Raw genomic sequence first — 22,771 nt, 5'->3', positions numbered from 1 at the left:
AGTTGGGCTCTCACTTCTCAGAGCATCTGGACGCAGAGTCTGAGAGTGAGTCCCGGCTACTCGCTTGTACTTTGCAACAGATTAATACAAAAAGAAATACCGAAAGGGGCGCCAATCTTTGGGGCCAATATCTCTAAATACGAAACTCCGCTGGGCCAGTGTCGAATCAATTGTGAACTGTGAACTGTTTTGAAGCAAATATTTGTGGTGTCGCGGTAGATTCTTGACTTGGAGTGTCCAAGTCTGTTACACCTTCAATGCTTCGACTTCGTCTATAGTCATGTGTCTACCTTCTTCAAGAATCTCCAAGGATGAAAATTCCTGAAACCACTTCCAACACAAAAACATGAATATATCCATTCCATGTAAAGTGATTGGAAAAATTCTAGTATTCTTTAAAGACTGTGCATGCAATACAGATAAACATATAGATGGAGTGCCAAACCGTTCATCAAACATACGGAAACAATGGAATCGAATCTTGACTTTTTGATCTAAATCAATGAACTGTGGCAAATCACAATGGAAATGCCAATGCTTGATGCTCAATCCTTCTTGTGCTCTTTCTGAGATTGTGTCATGCCAAGGAAGAGACATGGAATGTGAATTCCTTGGGTGCAAACATTTCATCTTTTCATGAGTAATCCACATACATCCGTGCTCATTCATGAGTGACTCATGTTCATCGTGCAATATGTCATGCCTATGAAAAGGGATCACATACGGACGGTGACTAAAATACAGGAAAGCATCACGAATGAAACACTCGAACAATGCGTGCTGACTAATCATTCGAACACGTAATACTTCCTGGGGGGGGGGGGGGGGGGGGGGGGTTCTTTGGACCTCGACTCGAGAGCCAAGAACGGTTCTTCGTGATTGATCGAATCTTCCTGTGGGGGTTCTTTGGACCTCGACTCGAGAGCCAAGATCAGTTCTTCGTGATTGATCGGATCTGCAACGAGGTTAGCTTCATTAGAAAAAGCATCAACCAAACCATCATCCTTGTGAACAATCACATCTTTATCTTGCAAATCATCATGCTCGTGAATAATCACTTCTTGATCATGCAAATCATCATGCTCGTGAGTAATCACATCTTGATCATGCAAATCATCATGCTTATCATTATCATGCAAATCATGTGTGTCGTGCTTTGGAGAAGACAAGACTAAGAGAGTCTCCTTCTCTTGGATCTCTTTAATCTGCGCCTGCACATTAGAAAATAGTAGCACCAACTCTTGCATGTGTTGGTTTCTCTGTTCGGCCGCCAAGTGCGCTTGCTCACGCTCACGCTCCAAGGCTACCATTTTGTCTTCGGCCACCAAGTGCGCTTGCTCACGCTCACGCTCCAAGGCTACCCTTCTGTCTTCGACTACCAAGCGCGCTTGCTCGCGCTCACGCTCTAGGGCTGCCATTCTTTCTTCGGCCGCCAAGCGTGCTTGCTCCCGCACACGCTATATGGCTGCCATTCTTTCTTTGTGCTCACGATCCCGTTTTGCTTTTCTTTCTTCGCGTTCACGAGCCAATTCTGCCTTTCTTGCTTCGCGTTCTAATTCCTGTCCATCATCATCTTGTCGAAAGCCTCCATCGGAGTTAGTGCAATCCTTGGCGTAGATGGGGAAGAGGGAGGGTCGGAAAAACCTATTGGTGGGGAAAATTCTTCTTCACCTTCTTCATGCTCATCAGCTTCATGCAAAGTATCCATTCCGCTTCGGGTGATGACCATACACTGAGATCTTTGGTTCTTAAGTTCAGGAGGAACTTTGGGGTCTTGTGGTTCTTGGTTCTTGAGGTTCTTGAGGGCCTTGAGTCTTGAGGTTCTTCTTAAGCTTGCAATTTGTGTTAGAGAAGGATCTTCTCTTACCCGAGCTCTTCTCTTTCCCGCGGGCACACTCCTTGGCGGCCTTGCGCTCACACCAAGGTTGCTTTTTCCCACCTCACGTCGATTGGCCGGCCACTAAGTGCACAGTCCGCTCTCAATGAGCGAAAAGAGAAACAAGGGGAGGTTGGACAAGCCCTTCTTTGTTGAGATTCTTGTCACTCTTCAAAAACACGATTAGGAATCTACACGCCCAAGAGGACTTGGGTTACATGCGACCGCAACAAGCAAAAAAAATTTATGTGGTTCTTTCCTTGAGTCATACAGAACACAGCCAAAGCTGTAATACCAATGTAAGGTGCAGCGGAAGTGAATGTTGAACTTTGCTCAGGATGAGTGCTCCGAACTGTGCTCAAGGGTTCCTTTTACTTACGGAAGGGAGAGCCTTCCGTTCTTTTAGTGAGAGAGTGCAAGTGGTCACAAACAAAGTGGATAAACACTCTGAATGAAGGTGCTGAAACTGAGAGATAGAGAGAGAAGAATATGACACCAGAATGTTGTCAAACCCTCCTCCGAAGGCCCCACGCTCTATGGCGAGAGCGGTCTACTATTGATTGCACAAATCTCTACAATGCTATGGACTTGCCCTGTCGATGACGATGAGGAAGACAACGAAATCTGCAAATCTTGTATCTACTGAATTTTGACTCTATGTCGGTGATGACGGCGATGACGACGATGCGACGACGCTGCGCTGAAAATGCAAATGCTGAAATCTGCTTTCTGGGCTGAATCTGCAAACTTCGGTGGATTTGACGAGCTCGCTGCCACTGCCTTCCCCCATTTTCTTGCGCACGCTCCCTCAGCCCCTCTCACTTGCCATCGCCCCCCCCCCCCTCCCCCCCCCCATGCCCCCCCCCCGGTTGCCTTCGCGCTGCCCTACCCTTCACTCCACGCTTGCCAGCGCGCATCCAGCCCAGCCCGCTGCCTCTGCCTGCCTCAGCCCCCATCCCGCTTCAGCCAGCCCCAGCCCGCCTCAGCCTGCCGGCCCCTAGCTCTCCCGCCTTCAGCCGACCTCTGCGCCTCAACCCCCCCGCTCGCCTGCCCCTTGCATTTCCGCATACATTGCCCCCCCCCCCCCCCCCCCCCCCCCTTCGCTCGCAGGAATCTGTCCCCACGACCTTCTAGGAGCTTCGCGTCCTTTTCGCCTTCCTCGACTCAGTAGCAAACACAGAATGGCGGCTTCTGCTCCACCTCAGAGGGACTCCACTGAAGCCCCCTCGCTCGACACCGCGGAGCCGATCCTTCGACTTGCTCTTTCGCCAGAAGAGCAAGCGAGCTTGATGGCCGAAGTGGAGCGCTTGCAAGCCACTTCGGTTATCTGTAAGATCATTGGCACTCGGCCCAGTCGGGGTGAGGTTCGGGATTTACTACAGGCCCGTCTTCTCTCCGATGTGGGCAAGATCACCGATGTCCAGATCCTCGGGAGAGGGTACTACCAGGTCGAGTTCGAGTCTGCAGATATGACGACCAAGGTGATTTCGATGAGCCCACTCGGAATCAAAGCAGCTCCAGCTTACTTCCGACTACAGACGTGCTCAAGGAGGAGGTAGACTTACCGATTTCGGTCTGTTTCCCTGGCCAAGGCGAGAGTACTGAGTACCATCCACTCCTACCTACGATTGGTTCCATGTTCGGGACAGTTCTGGAGTCTCCACGCACGGCAGCTTCAGTTGTGGCCAAGCCCGCAGGTCTACCTACTATGCGGGTTCTCGTTCCTGACACGCACTCCCTCCCCAAGGTGGTACTGTTGCCTAGGGTAAGTGGGGGATGGATCAGACAGAGTGTGGAGTATTCGAGTCTCTCGAACTAGTGTTTCATATGCAGGCAGATGGGCCATATGGCAAAGGCCTGTCCTCGCAGGAGACCTCGACCCACAGCACATGCGCAGCCTCCCAAGGCTGAGCGTGCCAAGGAGCCAGGTACACAGGATGCATAGGCTTGTACTTCGACAGAGACCAGTGACCAGCTAGCTGATGGTTGGCAGCAGGTGCCCAGCCGCTGCCGTCAGGGGAGAGCTCACCCCACTGCTCCTCCTGGTGGCCGACCTTTTGCAGCTCAGCAGCACTGGGTTTCGACTGGTAATCGTTTTGACCCCCTTCAGCAGGGCCTGTCTGAGGAGGCCTCGTCCGCTGCTGCCCCGCCTCCCCTACCTCCCCCCCCCCCCCCCCCCCCCCACCCCAAACCTCCACCTTCGCCCCCTGCCCCTCCTCTATCCCCAATGGGGCCCACAGCCTCGTCTCCCGACCCTTCCGTCGCTCCTCCTCAGACGCAGGGTACTGGACACGCTTCTACCGCGAGGCGTTCTCTTGGTACTGCTCTCGCTAGGAGCCGTGTGGCTCGAGAGGGACAACCCACTTGAGGCCGCCTTTTTTGGTGCTCACTTCTCCCTATGCAACGGTCCCCAGAGGTCTGACCAGCTTCGACATTCGCAGACGTTGGAATTTCTTCAACTACGACTTCACTCGGTTTCTGGGTGATTCCTCTCCCGACTTGGAGGAGGCCAGCTTTCGAGTCCACGTCCTCTTTCTTGCAGCTAGAGGCAGTGAGGCCTTGGACACAGCGGTGGGTTTCTCCTTTGCCACGTCAGCAGATTTCCGCAATTTTCGGGAGGTGCCACGTCAACAATTGTTCCGCGTTTCACGAGGCTGTCCTGCTGCACATTCTAGGGGTGTATTCGGTCATGCCACGTCACCGATTTGTGACAGTTCTTTTCCTGTTTGTACTCGAAGCATAAAACTCCAGAGACCGTTCCAGATTCCGTTTCCAAAATCCCTAAGCGTAGGCCGAACCTCCTCGTTCCTTTGCCAGGATAAAGTACATGCAACAAGCACAAACACAAAAGCAACAACTCATAGAGCGTATCCATAAGCTTCACATGTCACTCCTAGTACGGAAAAGCAACCTACGTACTCAGACTTCTCATGATCACTTGCGACTTCCCGAAGGCAGAATATCCTTTAGGTCGTGCTGGCTCCTCCTGGTGGCCGACCTTTTGCAGCTCAGCAGCACTGGGTTTCGACTGGTAATCGTTTTGACCCCCTTCAGCAGGGCCTGTCTGAGGAGGCCTCGTCCGCTGCTGCCCCGCCTCCCCTACCTCCCCCCCCCCCCCCCCACCCCAAACCTCCACCTTCGCCCCCTGCCCCTCCTCTATCCCCAATGGGGCCCACAGCCTCGTCTCCCGACCCTTCCGTCGCTCCTCCTCAGACGCAGGGTACTGGACACGCTTCTACCGCGAGGCGTTCTCTTGGTATTGCTCTCGCTAGGAGCCGTGTGTCTCGAGAGGGACAGCCCACTTGAGGCCGCCGTTTTTGGTGCTCACTTCTCCCTATGCAGCGGTCCCCAGAGGTCTGACCAGCTTCGACATTCGCAGACGTTGGAATTTCTTCAACTACGACTTCACTCGGTTTCTGGGTGATTCCTCTCCCGACTTGGAGGAGGCCAGCTTTCGAGTCCACGTCCTCTTTCTTGCAGCTAGAGGCAGTGAGGCCTTGGACACAGCGGTGGGTTTCTCCTTTGCCACGTCAGCAGATTTCCGCAATTTTCGGGAGGTGCCACGTCAACAATTGTTCCGCATTTCACGAGGCTGTCCTGCTGCACATTCTAGGGGTGTATCCGGTCATGCCACGTCACCGATTTGTGACAGTTCTTTTCCTGTTTGTACTCGAAGCATAAAACTCCAGAGACCGTTCCAGATTCCGTTTCCAAAATCCCTAAGCGTAGGCCGAACCTCCTCGTTCCTTTGCCAGGATAAAGTACATGCAACAAGCACAAACACAAAAGCAACAACTCATAGAGCGTATCCATAAGCTTCACATGTCACTCCTAGTACGGAAAAGCAACCTACGTACTCCGACTTCTCATGATCACTTGCGACTTTCCGAAGGCAGAATATCCTTTAGGTCGTGCTGGCTCCTCCTGGTGGCCGACCTTTTGCAGCTCAGCAGCACTGGGTTTCGACTGGTAATCGTTTTGACCCCCTTCAACAGGGCCTGTCTGAGGAGGCCTCGTCCGCTGCTGCCCCGCCTCCCCTACCTCCCCCCCCCCCCCCCCCCCCCACCCCAAACCTCCACCTTCGCCCCCTGCCCCTCCTCTATCCCCAATGGGGCCCACAGCCTCGTCTCCCGACCCTTCCGTCGCTCCTCCTCAGACGCAGGGTACTGGACACGCTTCTACCGCGAGGCGTTCTCTTGGTACTGCTCTCGCTAGGAGCCGTGTGGCTCGAGAGGGACAACCCACTTGAGGCCGCCTTTTTTGGTGCTCACTTCTCCCTATGCAACGGTCCCCAGAGGTCTGACCAGCTTCGACATTCGCAGACGTTGGAATTTCTTCAACTACGACTTCACTCGGTTTCTGGGTGATTCCTCTCCCGACTTGGAGGAGGCCAGCTTTCGAGTCCACGTCCTCTTTCTTGCAGCTAGAGGCAGTGAGGCCTTGGACACAGCGGTGGGTTTCTCCTTTGCCACGTCAGCAGATTTCCGCAATTTTCGGGAGGTGCCACGTCAACAATTGTTCCGCGTTTCACGAGGCTGTCCTGCTGCACATTCTAGGGGTGTATTCGGTCATGCCACGTCACCGATTTGTGACAGTTCTTTTCCTGTTTGTACTCGAAGCATAAAATTCCAGAGACCGTTCCAGATTCCGTTTCCAAAATCCCTAAGCGTAGGCCGAACCTCCTCGTTCCTTTGCCAGGATAAAGTACATGCAACAAGCACAAACACAAAAGCAACAACTCATAGAGCGTATCCATAAGCTTCACATGTCACTCCTAGTACGGAAAAGCAACCTACGTACTCCGACTTCTCATGATCACTTGCGACTTCCCGAAGGCAGAATATCCTTTAGGTCGTGCTGGCTCCTGCTGGTGGCCGACCTTTTGCAGCTCAGCAGCACTGGGTTTCGATTGGTAATCGTTTTGACCCCCTTCAGCAGGGCCTGTCTGAGGAGGCCTCGTCCGCTGCTGCCCCGCCTCCCCTACCTCCCCCCCCCCCCCCCCCCCCCAAACCTCCACCTTCGCCCCCTGCCCCTCCTCTATCCCCAATGGGGCCCACAGCCTCGTCTCCCGACCCTTCCGTCGCTCCTCCTCAGACGCAGGGTACTGGACACGCTTCTACCGCGAGGCGTTCTCTTGGTACTGCTCTCGCTAGGAGCCGTGTGGCTCGAGAGGGACAGCCCACTTGAGGCCGCCTTTTTTGGTGCTCACTTCTCCCTATGCAACGGTCCCCAGAGGTCTGACCAGCTTCGACATTCGCAGACGTTGGAATTTCTTCAACTACGACTTCACTCGGTTTCTGGGTGATTCCTCTCCCGACTTGGAGGAGGCCAGCTTTCGAGTCCACGTCCTCTTTCTTGCAGCTAGAGGCAGTGAGGCCTTGGACACAGCGGTGGGTTTCTCCTTTGCCACGTCAGCAGATTTCCGCAATTTTCGGGAGGTGCCACGTCAACAATTGTTCCGCATTTCACGAGGCTGTCCTGCTGCACATTCTAGGGGTGTATCCGGTCATGCCACGTCACCGATTTGTGACAGTTCTTTTCCTGTTTGTACTCGAAGCATAAAACTCTAGAGACCGTTCCAGATTCTGTTTCCAAAATCCCTAAGCGTAGGCCGAACCTCCTCGTTCCTTTGCCAGGATAAAGTACATGCAACAAGCACAAACACAAAAGCAACAACTCATAGAGCGTATCCATAAGCTTCACATGTCACTCCTAGTACGGAAAAGCAACCTACGTACTCCGACTTCTCATGATCACTTGCGACTTCCCGAAGGCAGAATATCCTTTAGGTCGTGCTGGCTCCTCCTGGTGGCCGACCTTTTGCAGCTCAGCAGCACTGGGTTTCGACTGGTAATCGTTTTGACCCCCTTCAGCAGGGCCTGTCTGAGGAGGCCTCGTCCGCTGCTGCCCCGCCTCCCCTACCTCCCCCCCCCCCCCCCCCCCCCCCCCCCCACCCCAAACCTCCACCTTCGCCCCCTGCCCCTCCTCTATCCCCAATGGGGCCCACAGCCTCGTCTCCCGACCCTTCCGTCGCTCCTCCTCAGACGCAGGGTACTGGACACGCTTCTACCGCGAGGCGTTCTCTTGGTACTGCTCTCGCTAGGAGCCGTGTGGCTCGAGAGGGACAGCCCACTTGAGGCCGCCTTTTTTGGTGCTCACTTCTCCCTATGCAACGGTCCCCAGAGGTCTGACCAGCTTCGACATTCGCAGACGTTGGAATTTCTTCAACTACGACTTCACTCGGTTTCTGGGTGATTCCTCTCCCGACTTGGAGGAGGCCAGCTTTCGAGTCCACGTCCTCTTTCTTGCAGCTAGAGGCAGTGAGGCCTTGGACACAGCGGTGGGTTTCTCCTTTGCCACGTCAGCAGATTTCCGCAATTTTCGGGAGGTGCCACGTCAACAATTGTTCCGCGTTTCACGAGGCTGTCCTGCTGCACATTCTAGGGGTGTATCCGGTCATGCCACGTCACCGATTTGTGACAGTTCTTTTCCTGTTTGTACTCGAAGCATAAAACTCCAGAGACCGTTCCAGATTCCGTTTCCAAAATCCCTAAGCGTAGGCCGAACCTCCTCGTTCCTTTGCCAGGATAAAGTACATGCAACAAGCACAAACACAAAAGCAACAACTCATAGAGCGTATCCATAAGCTTCACATGTCACTCCTAGTACGGAAAAGCAACCTACGTACTCCGACTTCTCATGATCACTTTCGACTTCCCAAAGGCAGAATATCCTTTAGGTCGTGCTGGCTATTCTCGGAAGAGAGAGAGCTTCCCACGACAATAGCAAAGCCCATGGAGCGTTGGAATTGCCACACACACAGAGAGAGAGAGAGAGAGAGAGAGAGAGAGAGAGATCACGCTGCCCTTGGCTGATTTTGGCAGATTTGGGAGCACTTCTTAGTTTGCTTTATTTTTATTAAGTGGCTGCCCACTTATTAAGCGGGCGGTCGGTCACTTAATTAGAAAATGTAAACCTGTTAGAAAAGCTCAGTGAGCTGAAAACTTTTTGCTACACAGCAACTACCCAGGCGTCCCTGGATGCAACCTCGATGCAGAAATGCAATGCACACATAGATTTCCTCACGGGAAAGCATTTGGTTTCTCGGAAAGCACTTTAAATTATTATATTTTTTATCAAAAGCAGAAGAACCCATCTTTATTCTTGTGCCTGTGTCTTTATGCATAATCCTTTATCCACTTCAGATTTCCTCCCAAACTAATGGAATATTCCCTATCCAATGCTCCCGTCACTCACCCATTCCACCGTCTCTTCCACCGAACTTACGGAACAACTCCTTCGAAGTCACCCATCATACGACAGATTAGAGTTGTCCGTTCCTCATGGCTTTTATCAGTTCCAATAGATCTACAATTCCTAACTGTAATAGCTCAAGTGTACACATTTAAATATCCTAAATTCATTAAATAGAAATTACTTAGAAAAATAAGAAAATAGTCCATTTAGCAACTTGGGTAATCCTTTAATTTGCCTTTCTTTTGAGGGTGCTTTTTGGTTTTCATTAACTTATTGACTTTAACTTCAAGAGCATCGTCAAACTCTTCTTGCGAGTACAATTTTTGCTTTTCTACACCCGGCTTTGCGTTAGTCTTCATGGCCAATTTGAGAGGCGAGTAGACGGCATCTTGCCATCAAGAAAGAACCTCGTCAAGCGGGTGATTCTTCAGATACTTCACATATTTCGGGTCCTCGGAATACTTGATCATTCATTTGGCACATGTGTCAAGCTGCAGTTGATGTAAGTACTCCGTTTTGTCGAGATCTCTCGCCAAAAACTTTCCCTAATCTTCTCTCGATTCCTCGAAAGGAGGCTTTCTCCATTGGAATCCCCATTGGTTCTCTCCGTTCCCTCGCTGCGATTGGAGTGCTCTTCATCTTCTCAGAGTCCGGTTGTTGGTGGAACATTGTCCTCGCTAGCAGATTCATTGCTAGAACCTGTGCGTGCTGCAGAAGATTTCGTAGGAGAAGAATCGTCTGGGCTCTAATATCACTGTAAACGGTTGGGACACTCCAAGCAAGAAAATCAATAGAAACACGTGAGAGACTGCTACAATAGAACTTGAAAATAGAGAGAGAGAAGAGGAAAGTCGACATGAAGCAGCAGAGTTTCTTTTCCAAATGTACTGGCCCCAAAGTCTGGCGCCCCTTTCAATGTTTCTTTCTTTATTTCTTCACAAAGGTACAATAGCCGGGGCACTTGTCCTCTGCTTCCACACACTGGAATGCAAGAGTGAGTTTCCCAGAGACGTATTTGATGGCCCTTGGCCTAAAAGCATACAACATGAAAATGCTCTATTGCTAAAAGATTCAGAAACCAAAAAGATAGCCCAAAATCCAACTTCCACGTTTCGCGTCTTGTCCGTACAGGTGCAACATCACATTCGTCCGCGTTTCTTGAATTTCATATATAATCTCCACTAAAGCATATATAATCCGCACAATGAAGGGAGTAGTCGCTCGCATGAGAGATGTACCAGATCCTACATGCTAAATGTTGATAAAGATTGCAAAGGTGATCATCTCTTGCATCCAAGCATTTGAAGATATCAACACGATGGAACACCCCTTGTAGGTGTTCCTTGAAGGCACTGAGGGCATCAACTAGAACCTAGAAACCAAAGTCCCCCTCAAGGAACATACTCATGGGGATCTATGCTAGGCCGATGTTCCTCCCCTCTCATTGCATGCAAACATTTGAGTAGGCCTTCATGACAGGGTTCTTTGAGATGGATTCAATCATCTTCAACCCTTTCACCAAGGATTAGCAGGCCTAACACATAGCCTACCAAAGTACACTGCTAAATAACCCATTCAAAGATCTATCAGTCAAGGCCAATGCAATTTCTAGAGCTGCAAGGTTCAACCAAATCGCCAAGAAATTGGAGAAAAGGCAGTTTCACTACGAAAGAGCAACGGGAGGCAACAACAACAAAGACTTGCACGAGGACGTGTAGCGGTGAGAAGGGGGAGTGCTTGGTTGATGCAGTTGATGGGAACCCTCCTAGACAACCACACCTTACCCAAGTCACAAATTTTGAAGTAGTTCATTTTATTTTACGAGAAGCATTGCAGAAGAGTCTTTATGATTTTTGAGTCAAATATTGTACACTCTGAGTTGTTTTCTTTTGTCATGAGCTCAAAGCCTTGTAAGCCGGCCATTGGCCAAATGAAATGCCCTAGGTATAAAGCTCAAAAAAACCCTTAGTTTGAACAAACATTGTAACATTATCTCAAGATTTTGAAGAGATTTTGTACGTATGACTGTGAGCGGCTACTCAAATAGCAACTTGTAATCAATCTTTCTCATGATCTGGTAATCAAAATCCACTTTCGTGAAGTGCAATGTGTTCTTTGTCTCTTGCTCTTTCAATTAAGTATAATTATTCCTAGTTTTGTTGTGGTTCGCGACTATGTGTCTATAAGCTATATCCGCAAATTTGAGTGCCTAAATGGTTGTTTTTTAACATTTTGACCATAGGAGAGTGTTGTTAGACCTTAGGGAAACCTATTTAAACTATTCGATTGCAATTTTTAGGACTTGGACCATGATGGATGGGGATTTTGGTACCTCGTTGGATGACCTTACCTTGAACCGCATATTCAAATTTCAAGAAGCCCACTCAGCTCTATGACGCTACCTATGGTGGGGATCAACCACTCCGTTTCAATATATAGTTGAAGCTAAGGGGTTGTTCATAAATAATTTCACACCTAGACTATCTGGATAATTCAAGGAAAGCAAGAAACTCATTTACCTGCATTATGATTGATATGAAATCTGATGGTGTCAACATCCCTACAAACTGTTGTCTGTTGGAATCCCATAAGGGAGCCAAAGGGATCCCCTGCACTAATGCATTTTGTGTTAGAGGCCAGAGAATATACTTGACCAAAAACAACCCATTTGTATGATAAAAGCATATAACCTGCTCATGTAGCAGATGAAATGCCCGCTTGATTGGCATAGAAAGATCGAGCACCACAACCTGCAACAATTAAACGATGTGAACCTGCCCTCGCTGGAAGCACCACCTTGAGTGTTACGATACTAAAATGCACAAAGCTACCTTTCCAGAGTTGGGCAGTATTTCGTACACAGTATGGCTCGTCAAAAAATCATCAATGTGATGCCGTGATGTATCAACATCTGCTACTGATATATTCTGGATGCCTTCCAGTGGTAATTCATGATGCTGAAAGAACCAAGTTGTAGTGACCTACATGTTTTGATCACCAGTTTTAAACAATAACTACAATACAGCCCTGCAATACATGCCCATAGACAAAAGAGATACCCGTTCTACAAGCATATCATGCTCTTCCACATCCATGCTTCTTTTAAGAGTTGTTCCTGCCCCCTCTTTGATGTTAAAGATCCACTTGTTGCTGTTAAAGATCCACCTTTCAAGTCCCTCACTAACAAACAGCTAATGCAGTGACCACTTGAGTCTGGTAATATGACATTCCCTTCACTGTAATTCCACTCGTTAAGAGCCACATGTTTGAACTGCTTGTGCAAAGAATCAATCAGTAACTGATATCAACTTTCATTATCTTTCTTTAACTAGTCAACTATTTCCTTGCTGATGCTTTGTATTCTTCTAAACTATTAACTTAGCCCACTGTCCAAGCAGGGGAATCTAACCCCCCGTAATCTGTACAGATCATATTCCTCCAAACATTAAAAAGTTGAATGCATTTAAATGCTTCATTCACAGTCAAATTGAAACATGTGTGCCCATCCATCAAGTGTTCTTCTTGAGCACCTGAAAATAACCTGAAGTTGCAATGCAAAAGATTTGAAAATGAAATAAGAGTCCTTCAATGGGTGCCATCAGTCTCACTTGCTGCCACCTGTAATATCACAATATCGTGTGTGAGTTTCTAGCTAGATCTACCAAGAAATCATCCAAAATGTCCTACTTGTAAGTACTACATGTGATAACACAACAGTTTGTCTTGCCACTTCATTCACAGCACATAGAGAAAAAAAAAAAGTGACATCATTCATTCTGTACCCATGATGGATTAGTGGCATAAAAACACATCGAAAAATAGTACAATTCAACTTTCTTTTTCCATATAATGTGATTTTGAAAGATCATATAAGCATGTTAAAAGCTACAAGCCTCCTGAAAAACTGGCTACATTTCTGCCCTTAAGAGGTCACAAAACTCAAGGTATGAGCTAAAGGAAGAACGAAGAACGAGCTTCTTGTAAATTTTGGGAAAAAGTATGAAGTAAGAAACATATTTGGATTTCTTATCGAGATGTGTTAGAAAAAGGTATGTTTTTTACTCCGAGTCCCACTATGCACTTAGCAATTTAGTAAGATAGTATATTTAAAAAATTATCTTAAAGTCAAACTAGTTTGTGTCGATGTCACGTGCACATCTAACCCTATGTGCACTACTTCTAGGGTTTAGGACAACCTAGGAAGTGTTCTGGGCCCTGGCACCTTTGTGAGCCTGTTCGTAGGGCGTGCATGACCAGGCACTTTAGTTAGTTGCATACCTTCTGATTGCACATGAGCATCTTCCAGTGTCTGCTAGGTGTAGGCACTAGGGAGGGTTCATTAGCTATCTGGCCTAGGCTAAAGCTGGCACTTCTCCTGCATGACCCACCCTCATTTCAGTATCAAGGCTCTCCACTTCAACAACCAACTCAGTACCCAGCACCTCATGGGCAATAGCATCTTCCACCAGCGTTTTCCATCAGCCTGGCGTTTTTGCCGAGCATTAGCCATCACCATTTTCATCGCCCTCAGGCAATAAATATACCAGCGCTCTGCAGATCTGCAGCTCTTGCCTCAGATCAGCCTAGCACTTCCATTTTCAGCCAGCAAGGAATCAGCTCCTTAGTGTTTTGGTAGCAGATCAGCCCGCGGCAGATTTCAGCCATAGCCTATTCGTCGCAGTCGCAGATCCGAGTCAGTCACAGTAGCGTTTTCAGATTTCAGACCTTAGCCTCTCCATATCGTCGAGTCCAAGCATTCATTATCAGGTCCATCAGCATCTTAGCATCTAGATCCATTGTACCAGCATTTGTACAATATAAAGCAAATACCACTCTAGTACTAGGGTGAGAGACCCTTGGAGGTGGGGTTTGGGACCCCAACCAGTCTTAAGTCTTCTTTCTCTCTCTATCACTCACACAACCTTCTCACAATATCTCTCTCTCTCTCTCTCTCTCTCTCTCTCTCTCTCTCTCTCTCTCTCTCCCAAGTACCCAAGTACCTTAGTATTCATTGCATGGTCATCACCCAAAGCAGAATGGATACTTCGCCTGAACGTGATGTGTCTGAAGTTGGAGAAGAAGTTCGTAACTAGGAGGGTTGTTTACAGCTGCTCCTCGGTCCCCATGTATTGCACAAACTCTATGGAGGTTTTGATGAAGTCAATGGTGGAGGTGATGCTATAGCAGGAGGCTCAGCGGGCCGCAATTGAAAGGGAAAGATTGGCTCTAGAGAGGGAGCACGAAGCTCAAAGGATAGCTAATGAAGAAAAGAGGGTAGCTATGAAGCTAGAGCATGAGGCACTCAGAGACGTGCGTATGCAAGAGTTGGTCTGCAGGTCTCTCTCCTCGAAGGACGATCCACCAAGGACAGTCGTTGAGTCATCATCAAGCAGACCGGGTAGAGATGATGACTCCAACAATTCAGTCACTGAGAAGTTGGCTTTTGATAAGTATGATGGTAAGATGGATGCTTCGTGATTTATTCTTGGTTACATCAATTTAATGCTTACTTTGCTTCTAGCAAGAAAAGAAGTAACAGTAAAGTTTTGACAGCTGCCATGTATTTGTCGGTGATGCCATTAATTGGTATCAATCCTGGCACGAGGCACAAATGGCCGAACACCTTGAGCAGGTCGAAGATGATGTTCCACTATCTTACAGCTGGGCCGCTTAATGCCACCACAATACCTAGATCGATTGAAAGAGGATTGGCAAGATCTCAAGCATAATGCGACTCCTGTTGTGTCTTTCTCTACTTGTATTTTGCATATTGGCATTCAATTGTATAAGTCGAACGAGGATTGCAAGGAGACTTTCATTTTTGGTATGGACGAGTATATCAAATACGACGTGAAAGTCTTACGCCCTATTGACTACAATGACAACGTCAAGATTGCTATGAGCAAGAAATAAAGCGCAACAAAGGTAAGCCCAAGGAGAGGAACAAAGCAACTACAAGTACCCCGCAGACCCTCCGAACCAACAGAATGGTAAGATCGATATTAAGAACAACGGCAACTCTTCTTCTTCTCAAGCTTCCACTACACCTAAAACACAGATGTCTTCACCTAACAGTGATAACAAAGGAAAGGCTAAAACTCAAGCAACCCTTGTGTTGACCCCCGGCCCATGAAAAATCTGCTAAAGAAATAGTAGGAAGATGATTAAGTCTTGAAGAACGGCAGTACATTTTGAAGTCCAAGGATCGCAGAACCCAAGGGTCAACAAAGAATTCTTCATAGATTACCCAGAGTTGTTGGTAGACTACAAGGAAGCCATGCAGCTCACTATCGATACCTCACCTTGAAAAGAAGGGATGTCACATGCAGTGTGCACACCTAACCCTATGTGCATATGGACAAGTTGTAAAAGAGAAACTGAACTGAAAACAATGAAGGAGAGAGAGAAAAGAGACGACACCGCATGTCGGATCCCAACCATCCTCAAAGGCCCCCTTGCTCTGTTGCCAGAGCAAGTACTTGCTTTATTACTTGCACATGCCACAAATGTTGATACAATGGCTAAATGCTAGAATGCTGACAGGAACTTGATGCAGATGTGTGGTACTGCTAGGATATTGATGGGTATTTGACGTAGATGTTGCTAAATGGACTATTTTCTTATTTTTTTGAGTAATTTCTTTTTATTGAAATTAGGATATTGAATGTGTGCACTTGAACCGTAAGGTTAGGAATTATATATCTACGGGAATTATTAAAATCCATCAGGAACGGACAACTCTGATGTGTCATATGATGGGTGACATTAAGCATCACGAAGGGGTTGTACCGTTACCAGGAAACGAATAATCCTGATGCGTCACGTGATGGGGTGACGAGAGCATCGAAAAGGGAATATTTCATTGGTTTGGTAGGAAACCCGAACTGGAAAAGGGAACAAGGGTAAAGACGCAAGCACAAGAATAAAGATGGGTTTTGATCCGCTTTTTCTGAAAAAGCGGAATATTTTTAAGTATTTTCTACGAAGCACAAATCCTTTCCCGCGAGGAATCTGTGCTTGCATTGCATCTATGCCTGAGAACTGCACGCGGGGACACCTGGAATGTGAGTGCATAGCATCAATTTTCAGCTCACTAAGTTTTATGGAGTTTTGTCCAGGTTCACATGTTTTTTTAGAGTGACCGGCCGCCCACTTAATACCCCTCTAAAATTAAAGGAAGGCCTAACAATCAAATCAGCGCTGGCTGAAAAGAAGAAGCAACGTATGATTTCTCTCTCTCCCTCAGTGCTTGCAAAAACAGCCCGTAGCCTCCACCTCCTTCATTTCTGCAGACAAATTTTGCCAACGCTAGTTTGGAAGAGATCCTGTTTGAAAGGAGATGCAAGTGATCGCGGGATTACGGAGCACGGAGGTCGTTTTTCCGTGCAAGGAGCGACAGGTATCAATTATGAATTCGCAATACGAATTGTTGTCTCGTGTTTGTGTGTTTGCCGGTACTCCATCATGGAGAAGAAGCAACAAGGCCTCTGGGAGCAGACGGAAACAGATCTGAGAGCTCGTCTAAAATTCCCACACAAGAAGGCAATTGACCATCGAGTTAGAAGGTCTAGAACGGAGGTGGGTCACTCCGGTTCTTGTGCTTGTAAAAAGATTCTCCCTAATAAAGATTCTCTTTGGGGAGGGGGGGACCAGACCATCTTCTGGTCCCAAATACTGTGTCGATCTTCTCCCTCGACTCTTTTAGTTGAAAGTTTATTTATTTTCAGCTTGTTGATTATTCATGTGCGCTCCCGTTTGTGAGTGGTATCAGAGCTCGGATTCCTCTCTTTCTCTGCAAAGGAGGACGATTCCAAGGAGGAACGGGAAGAACCATGACAACAACGGAAGAACCGCTGAAGACGAACTTCAGCAAGTGCGAGCTCAACTCGCAGAATTGCAGCAGCTTATTTTTTTGCCAGCTGTCCAAAAGGTTTTGGACAGAATCAAGAAGCCACAATTGAAGGTGCAGTGGAAGTGAATGTTAAAAGTGCTCAAGATGAGTGCTTCGAACTGTGCTCAAGGGTTCCTTTTACTTACGGAAGGGAGAGCCTTCCGTTCTTCTTAGAGAGAGAGTGCAAGTGCAATGATCACAAACAAAGTGAATGCTACTGTGAATGGAAGTGCGGAGAATGAGAGAGGGAGAGAGAGAGAGAGAGATACGACACCAGATGGTTCTCAAAACCCCCTCCAAGGGCCTCCCTCTCTATGGCGAGAGAGGTCTATGCTATGGATTGCACAAATCTGGTACAATGGTCTAGATGAACGCGATCATGACGATGTCGACGACGACCATGGAGACTATGACGATGACGACGACGGTGTTGTTGTCAAGTTCGGGATGGCGACGAATGTGTCGTCGTCAAGATAGGGATTGCGATAACGACGACGATGTCGACGACGGCGATGGTGTCGATGACCACGGCATCAAGGCTGAAAACTGAAAATGCTAGATGCTCTATTGGGAATCTATTGTTGTGGCAGTACTGTGGCCTGAATCTGCAACTGCTTCACCGGACTAGGGCTGAAATGCAAAAATGCTGGCTGAACTGGCTGAAATGCAAAAATGCTGGCTGAACTGCTGAATTCTGAAAACGCTGGACTGATCTGCTGAATTCTGGAAACGCTAGGCTGATCTGGTACTAGATGGGGAATCTGGCGAGAATCTGCATCCAGAGGATGCAGGTTCTCGCGAGGCTAAGGCCGAAAACTGAAAACGCTGGTGGTGGTGGCTCAAAACACTGATCTTCTTCTTCTTGAGAAAACGCTAGGGCTCCTGCTTAGGTGCTCCCTGACTGTTGGGTGCCTGCCTCCTTGTGTCCCTGCTTCTTCTACTTCTACTGAGTACCCAATGGTTTCTTTTATAGTTCTTTAGAAAATTGCCCTACTTACTTTTCCAACAAAAGTCACTTATTAAATAATAAGTGAAAAATGTGTATTTTGGGAAAAAGGGTTCTATGCTCTGGAAAATGCTCATGATGGGTACTGAATGTCATGCTAATGCTCATGTTGTGTGCAATCAGAGGGTATGCAGCTACTCTAAGTACCTGGACATGCACGGCTTGCACACAGGCTCACAAAGGTGCCAGAACACTTCCTAGGCTTCCTAAACCCTAGCAGTAGGAACAGCTTGTCCACATACACATAGGGTTAGATGTGCACGTGACATCCCCCCTTTCAAATCCGTAAACACTTCCGCTGCACCTGACATTGGTATCAGAGCTCTGTGCGTGCTTCGGCTTCGTGAACTCAAGGGAAGAACCATCAAGAACCACCAAGAACCCAAGAGCCAAAGAACCTCTCCCAATTTTTTTTCCCTGAAAGAATCTTAGAGTCCCGACCATGGACTTAACAGATCCCATCATCATTACCATGTCTTTGAAGGAAGATCGACATCGCATTCACGACAACCCGGATCTTGAGTACCAAGATCTACTTGCCTCTTATGTAGATATGGAAGGAGTTGGAGACAAGATCCCTAAACCTCTTCTGCATTCGCATTCGCATGTAGCATACATCCACCTATGTCGACAAGAAACCCTTGGAAATACCTCTGAGCACCCTTACCTTTCAGCTTCACCCGCAATGTTTTCACGACAAGACTATTCACGACCCGCAATGTTTTCACCCGCAATGTTTTCTCGCAAGGTAGAGTCAGCACGAAGGCTGGTATTCTGCGACAGTAGTAAGGCTACCTAGGAACTCGTATGGTAGGTGTTTACATCGCGCCCTATCTACATCCGCAGTATCCACCCGTTTGAAGCTTCATTGGTTATGCATCCACATGCATCAGAATCAGTCAGCATCAGAAGTACAAATAGAAGTTCGGCACTTGTGCCTCGCCTTTAACAGGGGGGGATGTCACGTGCGCACTTCACGTGGCTGCGTGGACATGTTCTGCCACAGTCTAGCATGATCCAATAGCTTAGGACTGAGCCTGGCACCTTTGTGAGCCTCTAGCAGGACAAGCATGTCCAAGCCGGTCACACTTGCATACCCTCTCTTGCACAGGACAACATCTCATCATGCAGGCATTTTACCGTGTGACCCACCTCTTATAGGTCATTTATTAATAAGTGACTTTTCATTTACCCTTGTTGGAATGTAGGTAGGGCAAATGGCTAAAGAAACTATAAAGGGAAACATGGGGCGCCAGTAGAGAGCAGATGAATGCATAGACACAAGGAGGCAGGCACCCGATCGACAGCAGCTCAGGCTTCCGTTTCTCTCAAGATCGGCCCAGTGTTTTCAGCATCAGAGGACCAATGTTTTCAGCCCATAGAACCTGTGTTTTCAAATCATCCCAGAACCTTGCCGTACCGCACCCTTCCTGGTTGCAGATCCTCGCCGCATCAACCATGAGCACCCAGATCGGCCTAGCGTTTTTGGCTTCAGCCCAAAGCAGCCACCACTTTGCAGATTCAGCCCAGATCAGCAAGCGTTTTTGCATCTCAGCTTCGCATGCATTGGCGGTTGCAGATTTCAGATTTCAGCCTTGACCACGTCTTCGACACCATCGTCATCGTCATCATTGTCGTCGCGTCGTCAAGTACCACAGCATCAGTACCCATTAGCATCATCATCCTGTCATTGTATGAGCATTTGTGCAAGAATAAAGAAAGTACTTACTCTGACAGCAGAGCAAGGGGGCCCTCGAGGGTTGGGACCCGACATTCCTATGTCGTCTCTTTTCTCTCTCTTGTCTCTCTCTTTCTTTCAGTTCAGTTCACTTCAGTCCCTTCAAGTGAAGTAAAGTGTCCCTTGTGTTTGTATGCAGTGTACTAGATCATAGCTAAATCCATAAACACTTCCGTTGCACCTAACATAGCAACTGTACAGACACCCCGCAATTCGTGTTGGATTGCTAACGTGGCAGACAGTACAGAATTCCGCGTTTTACGTTGACTTTGCTGACATGGCACCTATACGGATAATTTGTGCTCGCTGATTTTCAGCGCCAGCTTTTGGGCCAAATGCTTTTAGAGTTTGATGCTTTTCATGTAGCTGCGTTTCATAGGCCAAGGGCCTTTAAATATGTGCAGAGGGCTCATACTTTGGCACTCTTGCGGGTGAAGGTGTAGAGCGCGAGTACCGGCATTGTACTGAGTTGAAGCAATATAAAGAAATACCGAAAGGGGACGCCAAGGTTTGGGGCCAATGCTCTCTTGGGGTTGAGCTCCGCCATTCCCCATCTCGTATGTCGTGCATCTCTTTCAATTCAATTATTATTTGAAGTGCTTAATGTTGTTCAATCTGTTTCTTTCCATTGGCACGTGGTGCCTCTCCCCGTTACACAACCAGTCCCCGACTAACCAACCTAGATTCCCGATGTGAGAAACCCGTTTGGCTGCAACTATTTCACACTGGCCATGCAATGTCCACTTGCACCTCTTCAAGGGTTTTAGGGAAACAAGCAAAAATAAAATAAATAATAATATATAGTACATATTTAAAGAACACAACAGGAAAAATACACCTCCTAGTGACAGTATGTTTACCTCAAATACGGCCGAGCTCAACCACAAAACAGCCTTCCCTCCCTAATCTACTCCTGGGAGATACTGGAGCCACCACTCGACATAAGATAAAACTCTTAACAATATCCTCTAATATCCCTAAAGTAAAATGAACAAAACTAAAGCTAAATTTGCAAAGATTGACCATTGGAGCATACACTCCGTCCTGTTCCATAGTAGAGGTGTAAATTGTTATATATCAATGAGGGGGCGTAAAGAGCTCTTTGCAAAAGATGTCTAGATTTGAATAGAGCTGACCCAGTCTCTTCCAACTCTCAACAGTGTGGTGCTCGGATCTCAGTATTGTCTCTATGATAAAGTCCTAGGACCATGTCTCGTGCTTGCTCAAACGCTCTCTACCTGCCAGAGTGTAACTCCGCCCTATGTTGGTACACATGGGGGCCCAGGGGTAGACCTTTGAAGAAAGTCAAGGATCTGCAACTGTTGTCCTGCCCCCCATGTTGTCAGGGCTTGTAAGTAGGTCTCCGACTGGCACTGAATATCTAGTAGAAACAGCTCTACTATGCACTGCTCTGTTGACTGTAGGAGCTGGAAAATAGAGCATTTCTGCCCAAAAAGAGTGGGATGTCTCTCTTCAATGGGAGTGAATACTTTGCATCTGCACACATAATGCTCATCGCTGTCTACCTCCTCACTTCGGCGCCGGGGAGGGAAAGGACCGCGGGGGGGAGGGAGGGAGGGGGGGGGGGGGGGGGGGGGGGGGGGGGTAGATGACTTGTTGCAGTTTGCAAGTTAGGAGGTCTGAAATCCACTTTTATAGTAGTCAATCAACAGTAATGTTGTCTTTTTATAGGCCATGAATGGATTGATGATTTAATACACTACAAGTCAACACCAGGAGAAAACCAATAAGTTTCCTCATTTGATCTGGATCAAAAGCTTTTTATAGAAGTCTTAACCGTAAGTTCACGATGAAATCGGACCAGAACCTGAGACTTTTTTATGGTAATGAAGACCGTACACCAGATTTGACAAGTAAATATCTGAAAAAACTTCATTTTTAAGTAAGGGTCTGAACATTAGATGTTGAACCTATTTACACTGCTATTTTTCAAGCTTTCTCACGAGCTAGAGAGCTCGAAAAATTCAGTCATGAGATCTTATTCTGTGCATTGACGCCACCACGTTATTATCAAGGCATTTGCTATTGTGGCCTGTAGGACATTATGTGAGGATTGATTCATGTGAACCCATCAGTGAGTGGGAACGTATGTCCATGAATTGAAAACATAGGCTATTGAAACTCAAACACCCATCAGATTGGCACCTGGTGAGAAAGCTGCAGAAGTAAGCATGATGTCCACCATGAGGCCATAAAACACAAGAATGGATGCTTCAGTACTGTGGCTCCCCTTGAAGATCCAATATCAAGCTCCTCTACTTCTCCAATTCAGTATCTAGAGACGAAATCGGAGCAGAAAACCATAGATGATGCATTCTATCGGTGTGCTCCATAAAATCCGAGCTCTCAAGACACTATCCGCTCGTGGGCGATATGAGATATGCACAGATACAAGATTTTAGAGTTCTCGTGGAGCTACTGAAGGTAATCAGGAAGCTCGCAGGGGGCAGACAGAAAAAGCAGCTTGTAAGTAGCGTCAGTGTCAAAGGCTTTTCGCATTCCTGAGTAAGGGAAGCAAGACTAAGTATATCTACTTTTGTCACATATCACATATGCTCCTAAGGGGGCCTCCCCATAGGCCCTCCAAATTGGAGGGGCCTTCAACAATAGGAGGGCCCTTTGGAATTTGATGCACACACATTTTGAAAATACAAAATAAAAGAGAATCTAGGAAGATGTCTCTCTCTCTCTCTCTCTCTCTCTCTCTCTCTCTCTCTCTCTCTCTCTCTCTCTCTCTCTCTCTCTCTCTCTCTTGCATGCTCACTTCTCTTCACTTCTTGTTCTTCTCTTTGTCTTGCATGAGGACAGGAGACACCGAAGCAAGGAGATGAGATGAAGCAAGTGCATTTGTGGCTAATTTTTCCTTCCACATCCGCTACAATATAGTGCTGAGCCACATTGACCCCATCCTTGCCCCTAGGGCCCCTTAGCCTGTTTGCACTATAACGACCCAAAATTTTCTCTATCCATTGTCCCCTCAAC

At 47.6% G+C, this 22,771-nt stretch overlaps 1 protein-coding gene across 5 annotated transcripts in view; it reads right to left on the bottom strand.

The window, feature by feature from the left end:
* Positions 1–22,302, bottom strand: part of LOC147450378 (sucrose nonfermenting 4-like protein) — an 87,926-nt gene extending 65,624 nt beyond the window's left edge. For 2 of the 5 annotated variants that reach the window (XM_086519623.1, XM_086519625.1), the window contains exons 1-6: positions 21,935–22,301; positions 12,664–12,751; positions 12,193–12,404; positions 11,965–12,114; positions 11,824–11,883; positions 11,653–11,742 (exon numbers count right to left, since the gene is read on the bottom strand). In XM_086519623.1, coding sequence (XP_086375749.1) covers positions 11,653–11,742; positions 11,824–11,883; positions 11,965–12,114; positions 12,193–12,228 — 336 coding nt within the window. In that variant the 5' untranslated portion in view covers positions 12,229–12,404; positions 12,664–12,751; positions 21,935–22,301. Of the gene's footprint in view, positions 1–11,652; positions 11,743–11,823; positions 11,884–11,964; positions 12,115–12,192; positions 12,405–12,663; positions 12,752–21,934 lie in introns of all 5 variants that reach the window. The other 3 variants (XM_086519628.1, XM_086519627.1, XM_086519624.1) reach the window with 3 other exon arrangements.
* Between the last annotated feature and the right edge of the window lie 469 nt (positions 22,303–22,771).

This window comes from Adiantum capillus-veneris, chromosome 9 (genome assembly GCF_014529385.1).
Source record: "Adiantum capillus-veneris isolate H3 chromosome 9, ASM1452938v2, whole genome shotgun sequence".
NCBI classification, from domain to species: domain Eukaryota; kingdom Viridiplantae; phylum Streptophyta; class Polypodiopsida; order Polypodiales; family Pteridaceae; genus Adiantum; species Adiantum capillus-veneris.
This window is presented reverse-complemented; position numbering and strand designations above follow the sequence as displayed.